We start from the raw sequence: 26997 nt of genomic DNA, 5'->3' as shown, positions 1-26997 counted from the left end.
ATAATAGAAATTTAAAATAAATAAAAATAAATTTGAACAAGTTAATTTTTTTCTTTTTGTTGGTGAATGAATTTACTTATGTGTTGGTTTTTTTTAATTAATGATAAATTGCTATTTTTTTGGTTGAATAATAGCAAAAGTTACATTCACCATAAGTTCATAACAGTTTTATTTTAGTATTTTCATATTTTGACATTAAATAATTTTTGTTTTTAACATCCTAAAATTACCACATTGTTGTCATAAAAAAATTACCTCATCGTTTATATGCTTTAATAAATTTAAATAAGTTAATTTTGTTTCATATTAATTGTTATATTTGATTTTTTTTAAATTATTTGTCAATTTTAGAAGTTCGACAAACATTAATTTTTTTTAATTTTATTTTCTCTCATTCAAAAAAAGTGTGTATTAATGAAAGTAAATAATAACTCTAATAAAAATAAATATTTTATTACAATATTTTTAGATTTAGAAGTTTTAATAATAGTATTAATATTTGTACAAAAGTTTAAATGCAATAATTAATCATTATTTATATTCAATTATTTTTTATATTATGTATTTATATAATGTGGAAATTGATAGGTTTTTTTTCTCGAACCGGTCCGGTCCGGCCCGAGGCCCGGCTCAACCCGGTCCTCGGTCGGGCCTCCAAAGCGCGCGAGATGTATCGTCTCCAACCTAAAAACCCTAAACCTCAAAGACTTCCAAATCCGAGATCCTTTCCCCAACTTCTCTCCAATTCGATCCCTTGTCCCAATTCCATTCTTCTCTTCAATCGAAGCACCGCTGAAAGGATTTAAGCATTCAATTCCGTTCATTTTGATACCGATTTCTCTGATCGAATAGGATGCCGAGAACCACCACGGTGGAGTGCCCCGGTTACCCGCCGCTCAGGGCTCTCACCACTGATGTCGTTGGGCTTGTCAAAGGTGAGCTCTTTTTGATGATTTGATGGATGGTAATGCTTGTTTTTGGTGGGATTTTCAGTGGTGGTTGATGGCTTTTGTTGCGGCCTTGCAGTTCTTGAAGTTCGTGAGAAGGTTGGGACGCCTAAGGTTGTGGAGACCTGGGGACCTCCTGATGCTTCGCGCTCTGTGGTTGCAGCATCTCTTGCTGATAGGAAGACTAATCCGGTTGGTTTGATTGCTCAGTAGCTCACACTTCTTCATTGGAAAGAATTTTATTAATTAATGTCACACTGTGGTGAAAATTTATCTTTTATGAGCATGGTCGTTGTTGTAGTTGTTATTTTGTGATGTTTGTTAAATTTATATTTCTCTTCATTTGTTCTCATGTTTCCTTTCGTTTTATTGAATTTGGAGTTAATGTTATTCTATCTTTATTGCAGCTTTTGGCTGTTGCAAGGAAAAATGGCTTGGTGAGTTTCTTCTTTGATTTATGGATTCTAAACAACATTCAGTACCCTGTTTATGCTTCTGCTCTTTATTCTGTTTGCCCTTAAAGATTTGTTTTTTGAATTTGGTGTATTGTACGCTTTATTTATGATTTACAGGTTGAGTTTCTCAATCCCTTGAATGGAAATTCTCTGGCAACGGTGAAGGTTAAAGATTCTGTTTCTTCAAGCAACTCCACTGAAGATGAACCTGTTGCTGGATTGCATCTTCTAGGAATGAAAGGAACTGAGCCATCGTCCAAGTAAAGTCCATCTCTTAGGAAAATGCGGGGACAATATTTTCTTGTGTGGTTATATATATTTTCTAGGAGTCCTATATCACCTCTTCTTTTCTGTTTCAGATTAAACAAATTCCTTATGTGTACAACAAAAGGAAAAGCTTGCTTGAGGTCTGTCACAGTAGGTGATGCTTCACCTGGTTCTAGTCATGTTGATTCACCAAGCACATGGAATGTATGTGGGGCAGGTAGTGTGCTATGCTCTTCAGTGGATGGAAATGAGAATTTTGCTCTATTTGGCGGGTGTGTCATATTAACCCTATTAAACTTTGCTTCTTCCTTAAGCATTGTAGAGTTGGCAGGTCCCTTTGTGGAAAAATGTTTGAGTTATTTGCTTTTTTTTTAAGTGTGGAATGCTATGTTCTCTTTTAATCAGGAAGGGTGTCGAAGTAAATGTGTGGGATCTTGAGAAATGCAGTAAAGCCTGGACAGCAAAATCTGTGAGTTTCTAATCCTTTACATGCACATGCAGTTTTGCATGCAATACTCAATTGCCCATATCCTTTTGTAACACTCGTGATGTGTTGCTCTATTTTCCTTTTGAAGCCTCCAAGTAACAGTCTTGGCATCTTCAGTCCAACCTGGTTCACTGCTGCCACTTTTCTAAGCAAGGAAGATCATCGTAAAATTGCTGCAGGCACAAACAACCATCAGGTAATTTGCTATCCATCAGAAAACAAGAGGTTAAATGTGTTTAGTGTTTAAGCTATACACATATGAGGATTTGTGATTGAGCTAGCTGAAAAATCTACAAGTTCAAGCTCATAATTTATTCTGTTGATTGTTGTTTTGGGGTTATAAGTTATGGTCCTGCCCCTACTTGTTTGGAATTCATTATGTTTCTAAATTGGTTTCTAGAGAGTTTTACTCTGGGCACATACGTTTAATTAATATAAATGCCAGCTTATGTGTCATAGTCAAGTGGTTTTATTACAGGTTCGTCTTTATGATATTTCTGCTCAAAGAAGACCGGTTTTGTCTATCAATTTCCGAGAGTCCCCTGTAAAGGTTGTTACCGAGGATCTAGATGGTTATACTGTCTATATAGGGACTGGGTGTGGTGACCTTGCATCCTTTGACATGAGAACAGGTAATGAAAATTTTTATCCAATAGAAATTTAGGTTTTTCATTTTTTCTGTTTATTGTCGTCTGTTTGTATTTGGTTAGGACAGGCTTTGCAGTCATATTCTGATGATATAATGAACTAGACTACACTTCTCTTTTGCTTGTGTTATTCAGTTTCCTGGTGTGGCCAGATAAACTAATGATTTATATGTCACTTTCATTAGAAAAAGCTTCATCAAATTCTTATGCATTTTGCCAAACAATGTACTGTATATTTGGAAATGCCAATAATCAAAATCTTCTGATGAATTTAAAATTTTCTTTTGGTTTTTTTGATGGTATTAAGCATATAAAGAAGAATCCTGTGAAAGAAATCATATTGTACAATGATTCTCTATGTCAGCTCAGTCCATTACCAATAATGTAGGAGAGTTGTAGGTGAGGCATCATCAGCCATTGTTTTGAGTCTAAGGGGCTCAAACCATACCTGAAGGTTCAACCTTGCAACCTCATATAGGAACACTAATGTCAGAGTTTCTTTGAGTTATTTTTTTATAATGGTCTCCATCTGCGTTATTTTGTCATCTGATTGTCTGTTATGAACGTTGGTTATGAAGTGACCACATACATCTTGTGTTTGTATTATTGTCTGGTCTTAAGATTTTAGAGCACTTCCTTCTAGACAAAAAATTGGCATTTAAGAATAAACACAAAACCGTAGTAAGTTAACGAATTTTTATATTTCATGCATATGATTAAAGTTTCATGCACATACCTAATTAAAGGAAACATAAGGTGAGACGTTAAAATGTGAAGGTGACAAGGTATTCCATTTATAAGTACTTTTTTATCAAGAGAACCTCCTAAATTCTTAGACTTTGGAGAACTGTTAAACATAGGCCAGTGGTATTCGTCTCTATTAGTTCTGCCATCAGATATAAGGTATAGAGAACATGCTTATTGCCTTATACATGTAAAATTGGTAAATATCACTAGACATAATCTATCTTGAGCATCAACTTGGTGTTATTTTTTGATGCTTTGAGTTCTAAAATTGCATCATGTTAAAATGATGTTGCTGCCGCTGATGTATAAATCATGTATCAACACATTCTCATGTAAAATACAGTGACTATTTGACTTGAGCATTAATATGGAGTTAACTTTTGATGTTTTGAGCCCTAAAAATTTTGTGCGCCTTTTAAATTTGATCGTCAATAAAATTGTCAAACTTTAGATCATGCAAACTTATGGTTATATAAGATGGCGATAGTTCATTAACCATACCTCCTCTTTTGGACACAGGAAAGTTATTGGGCTGTTTTGTGGGCAAATGTTCTGGAAGCATTAGATCTATTGCAAGGCATCCGAGGTTGCCCATAATCGCTTCATGTGGTGAGATTAACCATCATGGCATCTAATCACTTTCATTTAATTTTATGCATCAATCGTTTTAACTGCTATGCTGTTTTAACAAGGAATTTGTCTGTGGTATTGGTTTGTGATAACCAAGGGTTGGTAGCTTTTTTGATTAAAATGGAGATCTACGTTTTTTACCTGAGCATGGTTATGCACTGTCAAAGATATTTTACTAATCTATATATAGTTTTGGCATGACTTTTCACTTATCCATATATGGACACACCAAAAGCCTTACCGGCAACACCAGTAACTCTGATTAACCATCAGTATCTAAATTTTTCTGCTTTTTTTTTATATAATTCCGTTTTTCTTATGTTGGGCACTTTACGTGTGCATTGTGTGTGTGGAACTACTATTCTTAATCCTTTAGATGAAACTATCATATGCAAAGAAGTCGTGAAAAACAGGTAAAATGGTTATATCTAAGTGAGTCTGAACAAATATTTGAGGCATCAGGAAGAAGTTATAACAAGGAGGACGTGGGCTCAACATCTTTTTGTCTTTTACAGGCCTTGACAGTTATTTGCGTTTCTGGGATGCAAAAACACGGCAACTTCTTTCTACGGTATGTTATTGTCCTAATTTACATATGTATGCTGGGTGTTCTGGATCGGATGATAAATGGTATTTAAACATTTTAATTACCTGAATCATTAGACTTGGCGCATCGGTTGTTTTAAAAGATAGGAAGTATGCAGGATTTAGGCTATGTACTTGGAACCCTCCTTAGACCTTGCATTGTGAGAGCCCTATGCCATGGTAGGCGACTGTTTGAAAAAGTTGTTATGGTGCATGTTCAAAATAATTAGGGCTATATCTATGTGCCAGGATGATAAGATCTGATATGCTAACTGGTGCTAGTGCTATCTTCAGACTATAATTTTCCAAACTTTGAGCAACATTAAATGTTTTGTTTGGCTTAGCATGTGACCGTAGTGATGTAGAATGCATGGTGTCTATCTATTAATTGCTGACCAATGTATCAGTTGCCAACATGTTATCATGTGATTAAGAAATTTACAAAGTAAATAATACGTCTCATAATATTTGTGATTATTTTTTTAACAAAATCATAAATATTAGTTGCATGGATTTTTTTTTTTTTTTAAATAACATTTTTCCAGTTCAATGCTGCTTTCTTTTGGGTTTTGGTGTTCACATTTACTGATTGTTGACTGCAGGTCTTTTTGAAGCAGCATCTTACCAGTGTCATGCTAGATACACATTTCTCTGCTGAAGGTTAGTTTGGCTTGTCTTAATTGACTCAAATCTTATATTCTCAAGTCTGCGTGGCATGCATTGCTTTGAGCGTACTATGGATTACAATAGACGCTTTGAAATGTTCACATCCATTAAATAAACTGTTTATGATCTTTATGAAATAGAGAACAAGCATAGCAAAATGCTGGTGATGAACTCCGAAGGCTTTATGAAGCAGTAAATTCTAATCATGTGGTTATTTTCTTTGCAGAAATTGAGTCTGCTGATCAACCAAGTGATTTGCAAGCAAATGATCATTCAGAAGTTGAAAATGATGAGGAATTACCACCCAAAGTAAGAAGCAAAACTTCTAGAAAAAAGGCCCATAACAAAAACAAAGCTGATAAAAGTAAGCGGGAAGCTCAATATGATGAGCTGAGGGATGAAGATGAACAAACCACTATTGAGTCCGCGGATGATGATGATGAATTGCCGGCAACAACTAAAAGAAGAAAGCCATTAGGAGGAAATGAGAAACGTCCCAAACATAAAAAGAGCAAGAAGAGTATTGGATAATTCAGTAGAGAAGCCATCTTGTTGAAACCATTTTCATAGAGAAGCAACTGGTTTCAAATCAGTATATCTTCTCCGGCAATGTCTTATTTTTGTTTTGTTAGCCGTTATGATCTTTTTGACATCTTTATGATCCCAGCTTTTCTGAGCAAGGCACACTATAGCTGCTAATTATTTTTTGAGCTGTAACATGATTATTGTGTTTATTTACTAATTGTAATGTTGTTTGACCTAATTTATCCAATTGTTTTACAAGCTTTTACAAGATCTGCCTTGTTGGTGGTTAGGATAGATCAGCTAGCTATGCCTATTCTTTATGTTTTGCTGTTGTCATATTTTGTAACTCATTGACATTTCTTTCAATATCAGGTGAAAATAGAAAATATTTAGATTAAGTACTTTTTTTTATTAAAGAATCCAATAGTAGACGCCGGTGAAGATTTTTATAATCAATTTCCCTGCACAAAGGAAAATTGTAACCACGTTTGGTAAGAATGATGGCTTCATCATATGAACGTCTAGTATTTTTAGTAAGAATGGAACACAGCCTAATTGGCTAAAATGAATAACTGAAAAACAAAAATTCCATTCCCATCAAGGCATGAATATTTTCCAAGATGCTCAAGTGACAACAATGCATTGTGATGCAACTACACAGCACTAAGTAACTCTCACAAAGTGACTCATTCACAGAAACTTATGGGGGACAGGATCAAATTCATCGAAGTCGAATTTTGGCCTCTCTTTCCCAACCTGGGCACAAAACACACATTCTCATCAATCACCAGTGCGCGCACAGACTAAATGCACCTGATGAGCTTTATTTGTGAAAATCTCACCTTTGTTAAATAGGCAGGGTCACAGGAGATATGTTCATCTATCGATCTCAGCTTTCTCGACAACGTCATTAACCTGTGAATGAAGGGAATTTTAAGAGAATATATATATATATATATATATATATGCATTTAGGAATGCATATATGTGTGTATCTAAATAAATACATCCTAGGAAATCATTTAGTCACAGCACTTGGAAGAGCATTGATGTTTGCGTAGGAAATATAAAACTGGCTTTAACTATTAATTATCGTAAATAACAGTAAATTTCTAGCATTATACAAGTCAGATATGTTGAGCATCTATGAGTTCCAACCGAAAAATGTACTAAAATAGTCTTCTGCAAGGCATCTTGATCTAAATTTCATTACAAAACAAATAACATTTCAGATTAAGTTATCAGTAATTTATATGCTAGTTAGGATTAAACAAGATGAATGGTAAGTAAAAATAAATATCAGATATGGAGGTAAAATAGTACAGTTGTATCATTGAGGCAATGCAGTACCTACGTATATCTTTGGAAATAAATAGGATCATAGAAAACCAAATGCTGCAGCACAACATCAGCACATAACATGTTCAAAAAGGCAGGTACAAGATATTCAACGAAAGGCTTAGAATACCTTTGAATTGATGTATCAATATGCTCAATCATGTCACAAGTTTTGTATTGCTCAGGGTCCTCGTGAAAACTGACCATTCCATCTTTCTGGTTTATTGTAGCATGAATTTCCCCATCTTGAATCTGAAATCAATTCAAGAAAAAATTCATTTACAATGTTTGAGAATTATAAAAATCTTAATCTAGTACATGGCAGGTGAAAGCACCATCTGAAGCACATGCATCTCAGCTTCCTTTGCTGTCTTAAGCTGCACTGTGTTGGCTATATCTTGAAGTGACAAAGTCAAGTATGTCTGGGTTAGTCTCTGGATATTGCGTTTGTATAGTGATGCTAAAACTTGTTTGGCCAATCCAAGATTACTATCCTGAAAGAAAATTTAACCAGTCCATAACGTCAGAAAGACCACATAACTTGGCCTTTAAATTCCAATTTTCTTCAAACTGGGAGAACAAGTGCAAAATAAAAAACATAAGACAACCTCAAGCAGTGACAATGCCCAGTAGATAGCTAGCAGAAATATGCTACACAGATTAAATTTAGAATTGACTGAGGCAAGTCAGCGGACAGCCGCATTTAACTCGCCAAAATAAAAATACGCCAAGCAATGGAATGCTCACATTTTGGAACTTCTCCAAATTTGTCTGGATGAACATCTCTAGTTCAGAAAATTTTCCCGCAGCATAGCAACTCGCCAAGTCTATGTACAGCTGACATCAAAGTAGACATATTATACTGATTGGTCATCCACAAACACATAACAGAGTGAGCAAACACCAAATCTGCAAATTTTGTGATGAGGCATTCATCAAGAGCTGCAAAATATTAATCTCAGATGTGACTACCTGAGTATAAGTTTTTAAATTTCTCTGGGCAGTCACAGATGTATACTTCGGGAATGACGGAACCTGAATCAAAGTATTTTCAAGTTAATAGACAAGGATGATGTAGACATGTGACACAAAGCTCACAACAAAACAAATGAAAGCTTGAAATGCAAACCATTAATACTAACAAAGTGGTAATTAAAATTTGAAAAGCAATATCAGATATATCCAGTCTGATTTCATAGAATGACCACATCAGTTATCTCGCATAAGTTTTAGCAGCAGGATAAATACTTTAGCTAAAAAAAAAAAGAGATATTAATGTCAAAAAATTGCTTCAGCATCCTATAGAAGTAATATAAGGATTTATCATAAAAAATCTCAATCATATAACTCCTAGGGAAAGGTGTGATATGTTCATCAAGAGTTCCCAAATAAAAGTTTGGTACATAAATCATCACAAGTGGAAAGGAGGAAAATGAATTTCGCCCACTCCATAAAAATATAAATAAATAAATGAAATGACAAGAAGCAAACAAACCTGCCCATTGTGAATGAGTGAAACAAGAATGTATTTTTTGTATCGCTTCAACAGCAATAGAATTTAAACTTGTCATTGGAGCTGTAACAGCCTGTAAGGAACTTAGATTATTAGCATGTCAGGTTGGTGGAGAAGAGTCCAAAGAACAAGTGCACCCACATTTTGAAGATATTCCAAAGCTTTGCCCAAACGCTTCAATCCAATATTGATCATACCCCTATTGAACATAAAATAGGAAAAAGGTAAGAACCTGAGCAATGAAATTAATCACAAAACTAGAAATATGCAGCGCCCAAAGGTCAGTATCTAAGTATGGGTGCAATCCTTGTCAATGTTTTGTTCTTTTTGTTATCTCAAATAATAATCACTACCAGTTGCTACAGAGCTTCTATAACTTGATAGAAATATTGTTTCTGAAAAAAGGTCATTTCAAAGGCTTCGGATGATATTTAGTCTTCAAATCACAGAAATTCAAGCAACATCTAATCCTAGCTCAATTATTATAATACCAATCTATTGAAAATCTCCTTAAGTGGTTACGTTATTCCGACAAACACTAAGTAAATCAAAGCAAGAGATGTTGTGCACATTAGGTAAGGCAGGCACCAAATTACTGAAGCGTAGCATATTGTGAAAAAATTATCCAGAAGGGGTCCTGGACTAGAAGTCACAGCATCCATGGAAAAAAGTTTACTCTTACTGCATCTATTCCAGACAAGTTGGAGAATAATATAAATGGTTTTCAAAAAGATTATACACTAACCCATAATAGCAATAGAGGAACAGGTCCTTTGGGTGATCAACCTCAAATATATCTTCCTCCAAAATACTTAAACCAGTCTTATAGCACTTTGCTAGTATGCAAAGAAGAAGAAAGTCTGAATGCAGAGTAGTTAGGTGCTCAGAAGAAGATTGAAGTTTCCGAACAGCTGTCCTCAAAGGAGCTACTCCCTGTATTGGCACTTGAAGATCCATGACCTGGTCCTTGAATCTCTTACAAACAGATATGACTGTCACAAGCAAGAACAAGTCACAACATGAGAGGTACTAAAGATGAGAAATAATTAGAAAAATCCAACATAAATAAGAAGAAATAAATTAGCATGCAGGGGTTAAGGCATGTTGAATATCAGTTGTCCACCATACATTTATCAGGCGCCAAACGTATCTGTTCCACAGAACAACAATTGATGAAGTCCACAACAGATAAGAGGAATCCATGGGCTTGCTCCCTCGAAATTTGTCCAGATGAGCATGCATCACTAGGAAATCATACAAGAAAATAAAGCAGTTAATCTAACATGCAAGATTTTTTCCATTATTTTTGTTTTATGAAAAGTGCACAACAAATGTCTAATGAAACATAAAAAAGCTTAGGTATCATTAGTCCAAGTGATAACATGAAATGCACTAGAAAAAGTAACACTGTTGAGAAAGGAGACCAGTCTAGACTCCCTTTACTTCACAAATTTAACAAATGTCTAGAACATAACCTCATGGACCACTACTTACAAGCAGTAGGAACATCAGGCATATATAACTACATACAATTATGTACGAGAAGTTCTATACGCCCATGAAATAGACAAATAACTCGAAAAGAGAAAAATAAGATCATAAGAAAAGGTACAAAATAGGAACATCATCCAAATTCACCATGTTATCTATGTTGGAAGGAGCTAAACACAATGCTTTCAACTACATCAAGAAAATATAATTGTCTGTGACCACAATTGTTGTTAACAATAAACAGGAAGTGGTTTGTGACACAAATAGTTAAACACCCTTTCGACCAATTTCTGTAAAATACACAAAGGGTGGTTTAGTTGAAGGTAATTGCAAATCTTTTGGATTTTATGTTTACATGTAATTAGAGTTATATGGATTTGAAAATTCATATGATGATAATTTTAGTTCTTGGTTAGAGAGATTAGCAAATCCAATTCAGAGATTTTGTGTTTGATTAGGAGGATTTGAAATTTTGTATTTGGACAATGAAAAAAAGATGGAAAACCACATGCAGCTGGAGAGTGTTGTAATGGAGAATGAAATGAAGAATATGACTTATTCTCATTTCTTATTTCCAAGAAACATGCTACAGTAGAATATAAGTAAACTAGAAAAATAAACAAACAAATACCAAATTTTGTTACAGCTACCAAATAAAAATTCAGATAACTAAATATAGCACCAGTTAGAGATAGGCAAAGTTCTCCACAAAACCCACGCAAGAATCTCAAAATAACTTTTCACAGAGAAAGAGAAATCAAGAAATAACTAAGAGCTGAAGACACAGGATTATCATCTCTAGAATAAACCTTCACTTTCCTGCAAGTTAACTCTCCTTCAGGTATTGGTTCCCCTTGTTATTTATAATGGCAAAGAATCACATCATCAAACATAGATTTTTCCTTTTCTTTCTTTCCCTTAATGGTCTCCCATAGATGTAATCCACCATAAATAAGACAACGAAGTGAAAAATCGAAGAGGAACCCTCATCAAGTACCAATCTTTGGTGAATAACAACAATGTCAAATCGAAGAAGAACCAATCTACACTACACTCCGATTCAATAATTCAATTTGCAAGCCATACTGATCAATGCGAGAAGGAAACAATCACAAACAATAAAAATAAAAATAAAAATAAATAAACAAATTAACTCAGAAACCACCACCCAAGAGGGGCACAAAACCTAGAATCGGAAAATAAAGAGAAAAAGAATTACAGAAGAAAGAGGTAACCGAGGGAATGCTTGGCAGGGTCGAGCTGTTCCAAGAAGAGGGCAAGACGAGGGCCCTGAGAGGTGAGGTAGTCCTCCGACTGCTTCAGAAGAGAATGAAGGTGCGCTACCTCGTCGAAGCTCCCTGAAAGGCCCTGTATATGCGCCACCACCGCCCCCACCGACTCCATCGAGATCTCTCCCTCGATCGCGAAGAAGAAGAGCGAGAGCTTTCGAGGGTTTTGTCTCTGAGAACCGACTAAGAAAAAAAAGGATTTTTATTCTCTTTTGTGAAAAGACCCTCAAAGTTTAATTTTATTATTATATCATCGTTGTTATGCATGCATACCCTTGACAAATTCGTAATTCTCTATATACGCCTATACATCCAAATTTATTCCATATATATCAAGGGTGTATATGTAAAAGATATTTAACTCCCATAATTTGCTGAAAACCCATTGATTTCTTGTTAATTATATTTAACTCCATGAAATTAATTAACTTCATATATGTTTTTCAAATTGTATATATGAAATATTCAAATGGTTTTTATGTAAAAATTTGATTTAAATTATTCCAATATTATGTTATTTATTTAAGATTTGAGATGACTAGCCAAAGTGTCATGATATTTAATTTTGGGAGGTGAAAATTAATTTTAAATTATATATAAAGAAATAATATTAATTAATTTTATTTAAATATTTCATACTTAAATAATATGAAAATAAACAATAAAAAATGTCATATAATATAAACATATGATTTAAACTCAGCCATAAAAGCAATTTCATGCCACAACTATTAATTTAAAAGGCGAATAAAATACCAATTCTCATATCACAAAATAATTTATCAAAATCATTAGATGTTTAATCCTGAGTGTTGCAAAATTATCGGCATGATGGAGATATATATTATTCAAAAAGAAGTGAATTTATTTTATTATTAATATTACTGATACAAGATATTTAGTCCACTCATTTTGAAGAAACAAACAGGACAACCAGTGCATTAAGAAGAGAGACAAAGATAGCACAACATGCATCCATTATTACATTAGCAGTAATTAGTGGAGGCTAGTTTTGAGGTTTTGGCTGCAAAAATTTAGAGAACCATTTTGCAGAGTCTTTTGGTGTGCGTTCCAAGGTATTGAAGTCCACATAATTGAGCCCAAACCTCTCTGTGTAACCTTTCTCCCATTCAAAGTTGTCCATCAGAGACCATGCAAAGTATCCCTTCACATTTGCTCCCTCCCTGAACTCATAAAATTAACAAGTGTTTAGATTAACATGAACAATAAATACTATTTTAATTAAATTCTTTGTCTTTGCTTTTCAATGAAGAAAATAACAAAAGATAAATCAGCAGGTAAACAGTGTTTCAATGAATACTTAGTTCTGCCTGTTTAATTTCTTGTGTTTCATTGGAAGTTGTTTCTGTAGTACTTGTTTAGTGTTGTTCTTTGATATATATATATATATATATATTTATGATTAATTTCTTGTGTTTGATTGAATGAATAAGATCATTAGCAAGATGAATCAACAGACAAATATAGCTTCTTTAAATACTTGATTTAGTGTTGTTCTTGAATCTATTTATGTTTAATTTCTTGTATTTCCTTAAATATAAAAGAAAACAGAGATAGATCATCAGATAAACATTGTTTCAGTAAAACTTACTATTTAATGTGTTCAAGTCTCTACTTGTGCTCTTAAATTTCTACTTTTTTGCCTGAATGAAGAATATACAAGACATATATATACATAAACAGATAAACATAATTTAACTGATGATTGTTATGTATTAACTTCAATCGAAAAAGAAAACAAAAATAAATTTAGTTGGAAAAAAAAACATTGACATGTACCTAATGGCATAACAAATTTCGGCAAGATGAACTGCAAGGTAGTTCTTTCTCATTTCAACGGCCAGAGCTTCCTCCTTTGGAATGTCAGACTTCTCAACACTGCTAATTCCTGTTACCATAAAAAAGAATTTAATGTTCGACATACTAGAGTATTGATTTGTATATTTCTCTACTATATTTGGCTAATGCTCTACCATTCTCAGTAATGTAGATTGCCGGGTTTTCATATCCCCTCTTTAAATATAACAGCAGATCTCTGAGACCCCTCGGATACACATAAATCCAGCTTCCATTCTGCTTATTGAAAATTCATAACATAAATGAATACATATATATAGTCACTACTTTGAATAACAAAAGTTACTCACCGATTCACCGATAGGAACCCCATCTTTAGCCTCTGCAATAAAAGATAAAATACTAATTAGAAAAAAATTGGCCACATAAAACTTCTTCAGATTTTGAAAGAAGAACTTGCCTAATTGTTCTGCATATGATTCATTGATGTTGAGGAAAGGAGGTTGATCATGAGAATACTGAACTTCCCGGGCGTATCTAGCCGTATAGTAATTGATACCGATAAAATCATACGATCCTTTTATCATCTCTGCTTCTTCTTTACTAAATGTAGGCAGTCTATCCCTCACTATAGCTTTCATGTTAAATGGATAATCTCCATGCATCAATGGATCCAAGTACCTTAACAAATTATCATCAATAACATCAAACATAAAGTTCTAAGTTTTTTATTCATTATATATAACTGCAGAACTAACCATGCAAGCATGAAATCCAAAGCTCGGGTTGCAGCCTCGACTTGTTTGTGTGTTTGGTCATAAGGATGATACCACATACAAACCAAAGTGATCCCAACTTGTCCTCCTTGTGTTCTCTGGAATCAGAAATTCAGATTCATATTTACTAAATTAACTGATTTTGAGACTATTAATACTGTTACATTACCTGATACTTGTCTTTGTATAGTCTAGCAGCAGCTCCATGAGCTAGAATTAAATTATGTGCGACAATATAAGGCTCGATGATTGAGTCCCCGACTGAACAACCAAGAATCTGCGAGCACCTGCCAGGCGCATGTCGTCGAGACCATATCCCATGCTACTAAAATTCCATGGCTCATTCAATGTGATCCAATGCTTAACTCTGTTTCCAAACTCTTTGAAACAAACTTCACAATAGTCCCTAAAGTCAAGCCTGATTAAAGACTTCGATTAGTGATAATTAACATTTTTTGGATCAAGTATGAGTTTTATAATATGATTTACATAATCTTTTTACTGAGAAAGCCTCCATATTCATCCTCAAGTGCTTGAGGTACATCCCAATGGAACAGTGTGACATAAGGTGTGATGCCTGTTTAATCATAAATTAAATTTGTTAAATATGTAATTAATTAAAATTAAGTAATTAAAGTTTAAGAGAAAAAATGTGAAGATGCAAACCATTTTTCAGTAATTCATTGATGAGATTGTTGTAGTAGTTGATTCCCTCTTGATTAATGCCACTTTCAGTGATCCCTCTGGTAAAAATTAACAGAAATAAATTTTAAAAATATAATTAAATTAAGGAAATAGAATTTTATAGATTATAATGAGATTAAGAAATAAATACATACTTGGTAGAATCCTTGACCATGAAATGGAGAATCTATAGGAATCTAAGTTCATGTCCTTCAACAGCTTCACGTCTTCCTGTAAATAGTTAAGAGCTTAAAATAAATTAAAAAAATAAAAAAAAGCAAAAATATAAAATTTGAAGATTAATATTTGTAGGTAGGATATACTTTGTAACGATGATATGAATCCACAGCAATATTTCCGTTGCTCCTGTGTTCAATTTTTTCTGAAAAATATTTCAAAAATAATTACATGTGCTCATATTAAATTCAATAAATATTTATATCTTTCTATAATTACGAACCAATATTTTTGTAATTACAATTTACAAATCAACTTAAAATTTCTTAATAGAAGAAAAAAAATTATAAAACAGAAGCTGTTCTTTTATTATTATTATTATTATTATTATTATTATTATTATTTGACAAAGTGGATAAGTAATGTTAGAAACGTGTATAAACATAAAGTTAATATTTCACGTGACGATACTCTTACTTTGCATGTGTTTAAGGGTTTGATCCTGGGTCACCCCAAAAACGAACATTCTACCCAAAAGACTTTGTGCCAATAAATCAAAATTAGCATATTTTTAAATTTATTTAATGGACTTTTTTCTTAAAATATATATATAAAGAGTATATATAAATTATAGTTTTTATACCAGTATATTAAATTACACAGGTTTATTTACTTATGTATTTATTTATTTATTTTGGGTTATGCAATTTATAATCAAAAAATAAAACTACCCACTGACTATTATACGAATATTTCCTTGCTAATTATTTCATTTTTTACTTATTTAAATTTATTTTTATATTAACTAATAACTACTGAATTAAAAATAAGAGGTGTTCATTATTCATTGCAAGATATGCATTTATATATATATACCAGGGTGCTGTTGGGTGAAAGTGTCCCAAATGCTTGGCCCTCTCCCTCCTTCATTCCAAGCTCCTTCTATCTGCAACAAAAACATACACACATATTACATACGCATATATCATGATGTTATCTAGTAACATCTCAACAATGATGGTTAGATCTGTATTTAATAATTATTATCTATTCATGTACAATATTAAATAGTACCTAACAAAATATAACACTCCCTAATAATGCTGACATGTAATAAAATAACTAGTCATAATTTTGCATATCAACCCTACAAATAACAACTGTTTGATCATTATGATGTAAAACTTCTATCAAACATTCTTACACTTTAATAACTCAAGTACTGCATCTCCAGAAGAGAGCGTATACTATATATTAAAATATTGTTATTATTAAAAAATTTCCATGGTTCAAACCAATCTCTTTGGCAAAAACACAAACACTCTACGTAGAGGACTTAATGTCAATAAATTAAAGACTAATAGACCAATAGTACTGACCCCATTGTGAAAAACAAGTGTAAGACATTTAGTAAATCTCTCATTTGAATTTCATTGGATGCAATGGTGATAATAAATCGGTTATGGATGTTGGCTTACAACCCAAATCTTGTGTTACCGGTTGAATGATCAATCAAAGACCCATACACACGCCTATGATGTATATAAGACTTATCACTTCAAAAAAACAAACAAATAAATAAATAACCTGATAAGCAGCGGTGGCAGCACCAAAGACAAAGCCAGGAGGGAAGCTCTGCCTGCCAAAAGCCACAACTGGATCAGTAGTGGTTTGAGGAGGAGCACTGGCTTGAACCGAGATACTTCCTCCTCCCAAGCACACAATTCTAACACTTGTTCTTGAGTACTTGTTTTTGCTACTTGGTATGGATGATGAGGGTTTATTGAATGAAAAGGAAAAGGAAAGCCATGCTGGTTGTTTTCCTTTAGTTAATAATGAAGTACCGGAACTAGTTAGAGACATAGTGGTGGTGGGAGACATGGAAATTGGTTGAGAGATCCCTGATGCCATTGTTATATTTTCAAGTGGGATTGGTGCAATCAAAGCAGGTCGTGTGGGATGGTCTTTTATAGGCAACATGTGTGAGAGAGAGCATGTGAGCTTTAATTATTGAGTTTAATTATTGAGGGACCATTGACTAAGGTAGTGGTAACTTCATGTTTAAATTCAACTTCTCAGATTATAATTTATTTTTTGAGTTCTTTTTATGAGTTTTGTGTTAAGAATACCTTTTGTTCTTCTCTTCAAAATTACATGGTGGAAAAGAAGAGAATTTATTTTTAAAAAATCAGTTAAGTCATAATAACTTGTATATTTTTGTACCCGTTTATTTTTTTTGTCATTTGTTAATTTTGTTAAAATAAATAAATAATCACTCCACTGCCTAATGATACCCAGCACGTATAATCCATCCCTCTCAATCATTTATTATGTGCCATTAATATCCCATCACATATCATTAATATATATTCTTTTGGATCTCCGCTTGTTTTTACTTTTTAATATATCATGGTTTATTTATTTATTTATTTATTTAAATATATATTCTTTCCGGTCAGCGCTTATTCGGTGGATCAAGTGGTATAATTTATGTATTTTTGTATTAACGTTTGTTTCTTCTATAATTGTTTTTACGTCAATAAAATAGTGATCCACTTAAAAAAAGGTTAAATCTTCTATAATTATTTTTCAAATATTATAAAATTTTAAGCAATGAAGAAGATATTGTGATAGGGGAAAAGTCAAAGGATAGAATGAAATGGATGTATTATTTTATATCCTAGAATTAATAAATAATTAAAATCAATAAATATCAAATTATCATTTACAAGTTGTAGCAAAATAGAATTGTATGAGAATCTCACTGGGAGTTGACTTAGAAACAAATAGTATATTATTTATACTATTTATATTTTTATTAAATTATATATTATAACCTTTTTTTTAGCTTTTTATACTGGCCGACTCAAACAAAGAGATAATAATAAAAGGCCCAGTGAGACCATATGAGAGTTGAAGGTTAATTTTTTTGATAAATCACTTATCGACTTTTGTCGACATAGCCGTTTTCTTTGCAAAACTCATTAGTTTCAAAGTCTCACCCGAAAGTCATTAACATTTGCACACAATCGACGTCGGCCCTGAAAAAACCCATTAGCAAGCTCCACGCCGCCTAACGACAATGTTAATCCACCTGAGTCGACTGTTTGGCTGAAAATGCATAGTGACTTTTGAGTGAGCACTTTGAAACAAACCAAAATTCAAAGTGAAAGAACCGATATTTCGACAAAGTTGAGTGATTTATCAAAAAAATTAACCGAGAGTTGAATATCATCACCGTTACCTTTGACCCATAAGCTTTTATAATTTTATTTTTAATAATTATTTTTGATAAAATCATAATTTTACTTTTCTTCATAAAACTTATGAACTCATGCTAATAGAGTCTCTGTGTGGCAGTCAAAAACCAATCCCACCAATACAATGGCTCACCAAACCATTTACTTACAGCAACAGCTTAATCAAATGACACCCATAAACTAAAGGATGAAGGTAGTCAAATTTGATGACTTGGCAAGTGAAAAGCATTTTACATTCTTCGATAAGTTATTGAGATGCTTTGAATTTGAAATTGATTGTGATTATAAACTTATCCAAATTATGACTCGACCCTAATTTAGAAAATTAACCCTAAATTAGAGATTTCAATGAAAATTTGTTATGGGTTTTTGGCTTGGGCCTACCCAACAGACTGATCCATTGTGGGTTATATTATTTTATTTTAAATATTTGGAATGTATATAGGGTTTTTATCTGTATCATCTGTATGAGTTTTTTCCTCGAAAGAGAAGAATAAGAAATCTCTATCTCCCTGCCCGTGGACATAGGTCATATAGACCGAACCACGTAAATCTCTGTGTGCTACTTTTTTTTTTGTTTTTCTTCATATTATTGATGTGTTTGGCATAACATAAGTGATGAAGTTCACATTCTTCCACATAGTGGAGAGAAAAGAAGAGTGAGAGTGAGAAATTAAAGAGAAAAGAACTGTATGAGAAAATATTTTTGAGAGAGCTAGTATCTTTCCTATTATAAGAGAGAATAATAGTTTTTTTCTTTGTTATTAAAGAGAGTTTGTAATTTCTGAATTTTCTTATGTAGTAAATTCTTTTATCTTTGTCTGTGATTTTTACTCTAATCATTTAGGGGTTTTCCAAATAATATCTTTGTGTCTTTTACTTTTTAATATTATTTTTATTTATTTTATTGTGGTACTGCTCTATTCAGTTCTACATTTTATAACACTGTGAACCCTCACATGCATAAATGAGTTCACCAATCACAAAACGATCTTGTATGACTGCTCAAATGAGATCTCAGTTTTCAGTTGTGTTTCCAAGTGATTTTCCAGAATGGAGAGATGATTTTTTTTTAATTAAATTGATGAAATATTGAAAAATTTAACCACCCACTTTAAAAAAAAAAAAACTAAAACTTTGATGATAGTTGATTTGTGAAAACTTATATACATATTCTTAAAATTTCGAAAGTTCAATATAATATCTAAAAATTATCGGTTTTTATTGAAGCTCATATGAGGGTTTTTTTTTCCTCATTGTTTTTAATAATATATATGCATTTAAATCTATTTAATAGCATAACATAAATAAAGTCATATAATAAGACATAAGGAAAAAAACATATTTGGGGTTTCTATGCCGTGTATATCATTAAATCTATAAATTATAGAACATAAATGAAATAATAAAAAAAAGACAACAAGAATCTTAGATCATTATAAAAATTAAATATAATTTTAGAAGCAATATTATTTCATTAAATATGTTAATGAACTGCAAGGAGCATGAGAAATAATTCCAATTATTTGAGATATATAATTTTTATTTTTATTTTCCAAACATTGACTTAATTAATATTAATTAAAATAAACACTTTAAACTTTTATTATATTATTATAATGATATTTATTACCAATATTGATATTTTTTAAATTAATTATTAAAAATATTTATTTAAATAATTAAATATTAAAAAAAACTATAAGGGATAAATTTAGTGTTTTGCTATTCATTTGGCAAACAAAGCCAAAAAATAGTCATTATATATATATATTAGATAAAATATAAATATTTTTGTAACTAAGTTATTTTTTACAAAAAAACAAGTATATAAAATAAAACATTAATTTCTCAAGTAATGTAGGGAAACAAATGACACTTGCATCACAATATGATTTGTATTAGATGAATGGTGAAAATTAATAACTCCTTTTCAAATATTAAAAAGAGTATGTTTTGTAAAACATAACCAGAAATTTTGAAGGTTGCAAATGATTTTAGCTCAATTTTAATAAAAAAATTATTATATAAATTCAGTGCATTATTCTACACGTATTGGATATTTGACACATAACAATATATTTTTAAGATAAATAATCTATTACGCGATTTTTTAAATATATATTTTTTTTAAAATGAGTATAGCTGTTGATACTTAAATATCTTTTGAATTCTAAAAATAGTGGTGTAAAAAGCTACTTTATATATTTATCAGCAAAATTTAAAATAAAAAATTATAAACTTTCATGAGAGTATTTATAGTTTTTTTTTTCCTGGAGTCTTTAGGTACGTGTAGCTCCTTTGACCAAAAACATAAAAAACCACTCATTTTGAAGAAACAAACAGCATAATCAGTGCATTAAGAAGAGAGACAAAGATAGTACAACATGCATCCATTATTACATTAGTAGTAACTAATGGAAGCTAGTTTTGAGGCTTTGGCTGCAAAAATTTAGAGAACCATTTTGCAGAGTCTTTTGGTGTGCGTTCCAAGGTGTTGTAGTCCACATAATTGAGCCCAAACCTCTCCGTGTAACCTTTCTCCCATTCATAGTTGTCCATTAGAGACCATGCAAAGTATCCCTTCACATTTGCTCCCTCCCTGAAATCATCAATTAACAAGTGTTTATATTAACATGAACAAGGAATAGTAGTTTAATTAAATTCTGTCTTTGTTTTCAATGAAGAAAATAAGAAGATATGTGAATACTTGGTTGATTACTACTGTTCTTACCTATGCCTGTTTTAATTTATTGTGTTTTATTGAATGATGTTTTAAATATATTTGTATTGATTAATTTCTTGTATTTCATCAAATGCAGATGATAATTAACAAGACAAGTCAGCAGACAAATATGGCTTCTTTGAATACTTGGTTTAGGCCTTGTTTGGGTTAGCTTTAAAAAAAGTGTTTTTTTTTCAAGTTGTAAAAACACTTATTTTAAAAGTACTTTTGAGAGTAAGTTAAGTGCTTTTTGGTGTTTTATGTTTGGGTAAGCTAATGTAAAAGTACTTATATATATGTGAAGTTGTTTTGGATATGGATTTTTAAAAGAACTTTTGAGAGTGTCAAATTACTAAAGTGGGCATTCGTTTGAGTTATTTTTTTATACATTGCTTTATTAATAGTGATTATTAAAAATATTAATGATAATAATAATAATAACTTAATGTATTATAATTATAATTATTATTATAACTTAATGTATTGTAATTATAATTAAAATTATAATTAAAATTATTATTAATTATTATAACTTAATGTGTTATGATTATAATAATAATTATTATTACTAATAATAATAATTATTATTATAACGTAATGTATTAATAATAATAATAATTATTATTATTATTATAGAATTATTATTATTATAGTCATGTTTTTGTTGTTTAATAAAGCTAGGGACTAAAGGGTATTAATTTGTTTTAATTGTTGAGGGTAAACGGTAATTTACAAAACTAAAAGCGAACTTTTTAAAAGTCTTTTCAAAAGACTTTCTCAAACTTTTTGAAAAAGTTGATTTGGGTTTTTAACAAACCCTACTGCGAGAAAAGGCTAATCTAAACATCTTTTCTTATTTAAAAAGTCTTAATTTATGAAAAAGTGCTTTTGGGCTTCTAAGAAGCCAATCCAAACAACCCCTTAGTGTGGTTCCTGAATCTATTGATGTTTAATTTCTTGTATTTCCTTAAAAACAGAAGAAAACAGAGATAGATCAGCAGATGAACATTGTTTCAATAGAACTTCTTATTTTTGTTTTAAAGTTTCTACTTTTTGCTTGAATAAAGAATATATAAGACATATATATACAGAAACAAATAAACATCATTTCGAAGATGATTAGTTAGTATTGTTTTCTTATATTTACCATAACAGAATAAGGAAACAAAGATAAATTTAGCTGAAAAAAACAGTGGCAATTACCTTATGGCATCACAAATTTCAGCTAGATGAACTGCAAGGTAGTTCTTTCTCATTTCATCAGCCAGAGCTTCCTCCTTGGGTATGTCAGACTTGTCAACATTGCTAATTCCTGTTACCATATAAGAATTTAATGTTAGACATACTAGAATATAATAATTCTTATATTTTTCTATTATATTTGGTTAATGCTCTACCATTCTCAGTAATGTAGATTGCCGGGTTTTCATATCGCCTCTTTATATATAACAGTAGGTCTCTGAGTCCTCTCGGATACACATAAATCCAGCTTCCATTCTGCTTATTGAAAATTCATAACATAAATGAATATGTATATACATTCTCTACTTTTAATGATAAACATTACTCACCGATTCACCGATAGGAACCCCATCTTTCGCCTCTGCAGTAAAAGTTAAAAGGTACTAGTTAGAAAACATTAACTAAATAAAACTCTTTCAGTTTTTGAAAGAACTTGCCTAATTGTTCGGCATATGATTCATTGATGTGGAGGAAAGGAGGTGAATCATGAGAATATGGAACTTCACGGGCATATCTCGCAGTATAGTAATTGATACCGATGAAATCATATGATCCTTTTATCATATCTGCTTCTTCTTTACTGAATGTAGGCAGTCTATCCCTCACTATAGCTTTCATGTTAAATGGATAATCTCCATGCATCAATGGATCCAAGTACCTTAACAAAATATCATCAATAATCACCAAACATAAAGTTCTAAATTTTTACTTATTATATATACATACATACATGTAGAACTAACCATGCAAGCATGAAATCCAAAGCTCGGGTTGCCGCCTCGACATGTTTGTGTGACTGGTCGTAAGGATGATACCACATACAAACCAAAGTGATCCCGACTTGTCCTCCTTGTGTTGTCTAGAACGAGAAATTCGTATTTATATTTACCAAATTAACTGATTGTGAGACTATTTATATTGTTACATTACCTGATACTTCTCTTTATAGAGTCTTGCAGCAGCTCCATGAGCAAGCAGTAAATTATGTGTCACAATATAAGGCTCGATGATTGAGTTACCGACTGAGCAACCAAGGATCTGCGAGCACCGTCCAGGCGCGTGCCGTCCAAGACCGTATCCCATGCTACTGAAACTCCACGGCTCATTCAATGTGATCCAATGCTTAACTCTGTTTCCGAACTCTTTGAAACAAATTTCACAATAGTCCTTAAAATCAAACCTGATTAAAGCCTTTGATTAGTGATGTTTAACACTCTTGTTTTTTGCAATCAATTATGAATTATATAATATGATGTACATTATGTTTTTATTGAGAAAGCCTCCATATTCATCCTCAAGAGCTTGAGGTACATCCCAATGGAACAGTGTGACATAAGGTGTGATGCCTGTTTAATCATAAATTAAATGGATTAAATATGTAATTAATTATGGAATTAAGGCTTTTAAAAAACAAAAAAAACAAAAATGTGAATCTCCAAACCATTTTTGATTAATTCATTGATGAGATTATTGTAGTAGTTGATTCCTTCTTGATTAATGCCACTTTTTAGTGATCCCTCTGATAAAAATTAACAGAAATAAATTTTAAGAAATGATTTAAGATGAGGAAATATGATTTTAGAGATTAAATCAAATACATACTTGGTAGTATCCTTGACCATGAAATGGAAAATCTATAGGAATCTACGTTCATGTCCTTCAACAGCTTCACGTCTTCCTGTAAATAGTTACAAGTTAAAAATTAAATAAAAAATTGGCAAAAATATAAATTTTGAAGATTATTTTTTGTAAGACCCGATATATATATATATTATTTGCAAGTAGGAAATACTTTGTATCGATGATATGAATCCACGCCAATATTTCCATTGCTCTTGTCTTCAATTTTTTCTGCAAAATATTTTAAAAAATATTTAAACATGCTCATAATAAATTTAATAAATGTTGTTATAAATGTAAAGGAGTTTTCTTTTTGGTATTTTATGTTGTATTGAATTATATTAATATTATATATATATTGCCACTGAAACTAGTTTAAGAACTAGTTTAAAAAATTGGATTAACCCAGTATAACACTTTTATTTATTCATTTATTTTCATTCATTTACTTATAGATTTATTTATATTTCTTTAAATACAAATCAACTTGAAATTTTTTAAGGAAAAAAAATGTAAAAGATAGGTTGATCTTTTATTTTTATTTTTTTAGTGGGCTTAGGTTTAATATATATAGTTTTTAGACCAGTATATTAGATTACCTTTCTTTTGTGGGGGGTTATAATAAAAAATAGAAAATCAAAACCAGTGATTATTATACAAATATTTTGTTGTTAATTAATAAGTTCAATCTTATTTATTCTTATATTAACTGTAGCACCTTGGTGATTTGGCACGAAATTGGCGCTTGATTGGAGCCCATCATGCGTCAAATCAAAGTATTTTACTTCAAATATAGAGCATGGTTGGAGATGCTCTGAATTAAGAAGAAGAGGTGTTCATTAATTATTCATTGCAAGATATAAATATATATACCAGGGTGTTGTTGGGCGAAAGTGTCCCAAATGCTTGGCCCTCTCCCTCCTTCATTCCAAGCTCCTTCTATCTGCAACAAAAAACACATACAAACATAATATATACTGCAACAAAAAACACATACAAACATAATATATATATATATATATATTAGTACAAGATCAATAAAGGGAAAACCAAAAACATCCTCTTGACTAAAAACTCAAGGTTCATATCTATTATCCATAACTCTTAAAAAATAAAAATAAAAATAAAAATCCATTACCACCATACTAGTGTTTATGATGATTCTTTTTTCCCTTGTTTTAATATTTTTAAAAAAATTATATTACTTGATTACTATGAACTCTTCAACAAAATTTTTTTCTTGTTTTTTAAAATACTTAAAAATCATGAGAAAATAACCTGATAAGCAGCAGTGGCAGCACCAAAAGCAAAGCCAGGAGGGAAGCTTTGCCTGCCAAAAGCCACAGCTGCATCAGTAGTGGTTTGAGGAGCACTGGTTTGGACTGAGATATTTCCTCCTCTCAAACACACAATGTTGACACCTCTACCACTTGTTCTTCTTGAGTACTTGTTTTTGCTACTTGGTAGGGATGAGTGTTTATTAAAGGAAAAGGAAAGCCATGCTGGTTTTCCTGTGGCTAATAATGAAGTACTGGAACTAGACAAAGTGGTGGGAGACATGGAAATTGGTTGAAAGATTGAGGCCATTGTTAATTTTTTTTCAAGTGAGTTTGGTGCACTTAAAGCAGGGGTCTGTGGGTGGTCTTTTATAGGCGCAATATGTGTGAGGGGAGCTTGTGGTCATTAATTATTGCAATTTAAGAATTTTTTTTTATTTTTAACTCCAACCTGAATGAAAGACATTAAACACCGTTTAATTAGAAATGAGAACTCCTTCCGTTCCTAAATACATGCCATTTAAAGATGTTGCACAAGAATTAAGAATAACATTAAATTATCTAAACTTTAACATAAAAAACAACCAAATTATTAAACTATCCTTCTCTTAAAATCATGCATTTTTCTTAGAATTATAAGTATTACTCTCTTCATTTATATGATTTAGGAAATTAAAAATGGGTAAAATTATATTAAAATGACAATTATTCTAGAATATTTTTTTTAAACGATATAAATTTTGGAATAGAGGGAGTAGGTCAGGGATCAACTCCTTCGCTCATGGCATTTATTATTTATCCATGTTATAATAATAATAATAATAATAATAATAATAATAATAATAATAAATAGCAATAATTATGTTGTGGGTCTAAACAAAATAGTTAATCTTATAAGCACTGCAAGTGATATTTTTTCATGTCAGTCTTTATCCACAACCGATAGATCAAATGACTAATTCTAAGTCCCTATACTAGGAATGGCCATGGAATAAAACGAGGGTGGTGAGTCTTTCCTCACTCATTCTTTCATCTTAGATGGGGATTCATGTTCTCGTCCTAATTAGGCAATTTAGGAGAAGGAAAAACCTTATTCTCGGCTCTCTAGAAAGAGTGATACTATTTTTACCGAATAAATTTACTAAATACTTTTCCCGAATGACGTAGATGCCCAACTTGTCATCCACATCATCATCCACGTCATTAATATTTTTTATATAAACTTCAAATTTAAATATTAAAAAGTCTTAAATTCTTAAAAAAATTTTAAAAAATTATAAAACTTTATCTAAAATCTTAAACCCAAATACTACAAAATCTATACCCTAAAAATCTAAAAACTTAAACCCTATATAATAAATACTAAACCCTAGCTTAAACCCTTAAATCCTAAATCTAACTAAACCCTAAACTAAACATCACTGATTTTTAATCAGTTTAGGAGTTTAGTGATGGATTTTATTTATCATTTATAGGTTTATCTTTTATTATTAAATGTTTAGGTTTTAGGATTTAGATAATAAAGAGAATTATTATAAAGAAAGAGATAAAGAAAGAATAACGTAGATCGCGACATAGGATGCATGACATCCACGTCGTGAAAGCCTGATCGGAATCTACCGCGTAAAAAATATCATTTACTCAATGCTATACCAAATATGAATTATCGAATCAGGTTTTCCCACTCACGTCGATGCCAACTCGTCATCCATGTCTTCATCACTCATTATTATTATTATATAAATTTCAAATTTAAAACCTTAAAAAGTCGCTTAAATTCTTAAAATTATTATAAAAGCGTATTCACCAAATCCAAATACTAGCAAAATCT

At 31.5% G+C, this 26997-nt stretch overlaps 3 protein-coding genes and 1 pseudogene across 5 annotated transcripts; 1 reads left to right on the top strand and 3 right to left on the bottom strand.

Moving 5' to 3' along the window:
- Positions 1 to 705: 705 nt before the first annotated feature.
- Positions 706 to 6203, top strand: LOC120270992 (WD repeat-containing protein DDB_G0290555-like). The gene is made up of 12 exons (XM_039278085.1): positions 706 to 935; positions 1027 to 1139; positions 1355 to 1384; positions 1520 to 1662; positions 1762 to 1941; positions 2075 to 2138; positions 2245 to 2352; positions 2635 to 2788; positions 4070 to 4159; positions 4696 to 4751; positions 5368 to 5425; positions 5658 to 6203. The coding sequence occupies exons 1-12, from the start codon at positions 854 to 856 to the stop codon at positions 5960 to 5962; spliced, it is 1383 nt and encodes a 460-aa protein (XP_039134019.1). The 5' UTR covers positions 706 to 853; the 3' UTR covers positions 5963 to 6203.
- A 318-nt stretch (positions 6204 to 6521) lies between these two features.
- Positions 6522 to 11766, bottom strand: LOC120270973 (COP9 signalosome complex subunit 3-like). Its single transcript, XM_039278063.1, is given in 12 exon segments — positions 6522 to 6712; positions 6799 to 6871; positions 7425 to 7546; positions 7630 to 7788; positions 8042 to 8131; positions 8267 to 8329; positions 8790 to 8831; positions 8833 to 8880; positions 8949 to 9006; positions 9553 to 9799; positions 9936 to 10051; positions 11518 to 11766. Coding segments are annotated over 12 exon segments (1269 nt in total). The 5' UTR covers positions 11703 to 11766; the 3' UTR covers positions 6522 to 6646.
- An 812-nt stretch (positions 11767 to 12578) lies between these two features.
- LOC120270936 (furostanol glycoside 26-O-beta-glucosidase-like) lies at positions 12579 to 25504 on the bottom strand. 3 transcript variants are annotated; one of them, XM_039278015.1, is made up of 13 exons: positions 25168 to 25504; positions 24763 to 24832; positions 24062 to 24120; positions 23872 to 23947; positions 23711 to 23788; positions 23528 to 23615; positions 23200 to 23449; positions 23013 to 23128; positions 22707 to 22927; positions 22599 to 22630; positions 22425 to 22524; positions 22231 to 22339; positions 12579 to 12771 (listed from the first exon to the last, which is right to left on the bottom strand). In XM_039278015.1, exons 1-13 carry the CDS (start codon positions 25474 to 25476, stop codon positions 12594 to 12596), a joined length of 1686 nt encoding a protein of 561 aa, XP_039133949.1. In that variant the 5' UTR covers positions 25477 to 25504; the 3' UTR covers positions 12579 to 12593. The 3 variants fall into 3 exon arrangements, with proteins under 3 accessions (XP_039133949.1, XP_039133947.1, XP_039133950.1); XM_039278013.1 differs by lacking the exon at positions 12579 to 12771 and adding an exon at positions 20631 to 20904; XM_039278016.1 differs by lacking the exons at positions 12579 to 12771; positions 24062 to 24120 and adding an exon at positions 20631 to 20904 and having other exon boundaries at positions 25168 to 25309.
- Positions 13212 to 16953, bottom strand: LOC120270445 (annotated as a pseudogene).
- Positions 25505 to 26997: the final 1493 nt, after the last annotated feature.

Source organism: Dioscorea cayenensis, chromosome 10 (assembly GCF_009730915.1).
Source record: "Dioscorea cayenensis subsp. rotundata cultivar TDr96_F1 chromosome 10, TDr96_F1_v2_PseudoChromosome.rev07_lg8_w22 25.fasta, whole genome shotgun sequence".
Classification (NCBI taxonomy): domain Eukaryota; kingdom Viridiplantae; phylum Streptophyta; class Magnoliopsida; order Dioscoreales; family Dioscoreaceae; genus Dioscorea; species Dioscorea cayenensis.
The sequence above is the reverse complement of the archived record's forward strand: the minus strand, read 5'-3'. Positions and strand labels throughout refer to the sequence as shown.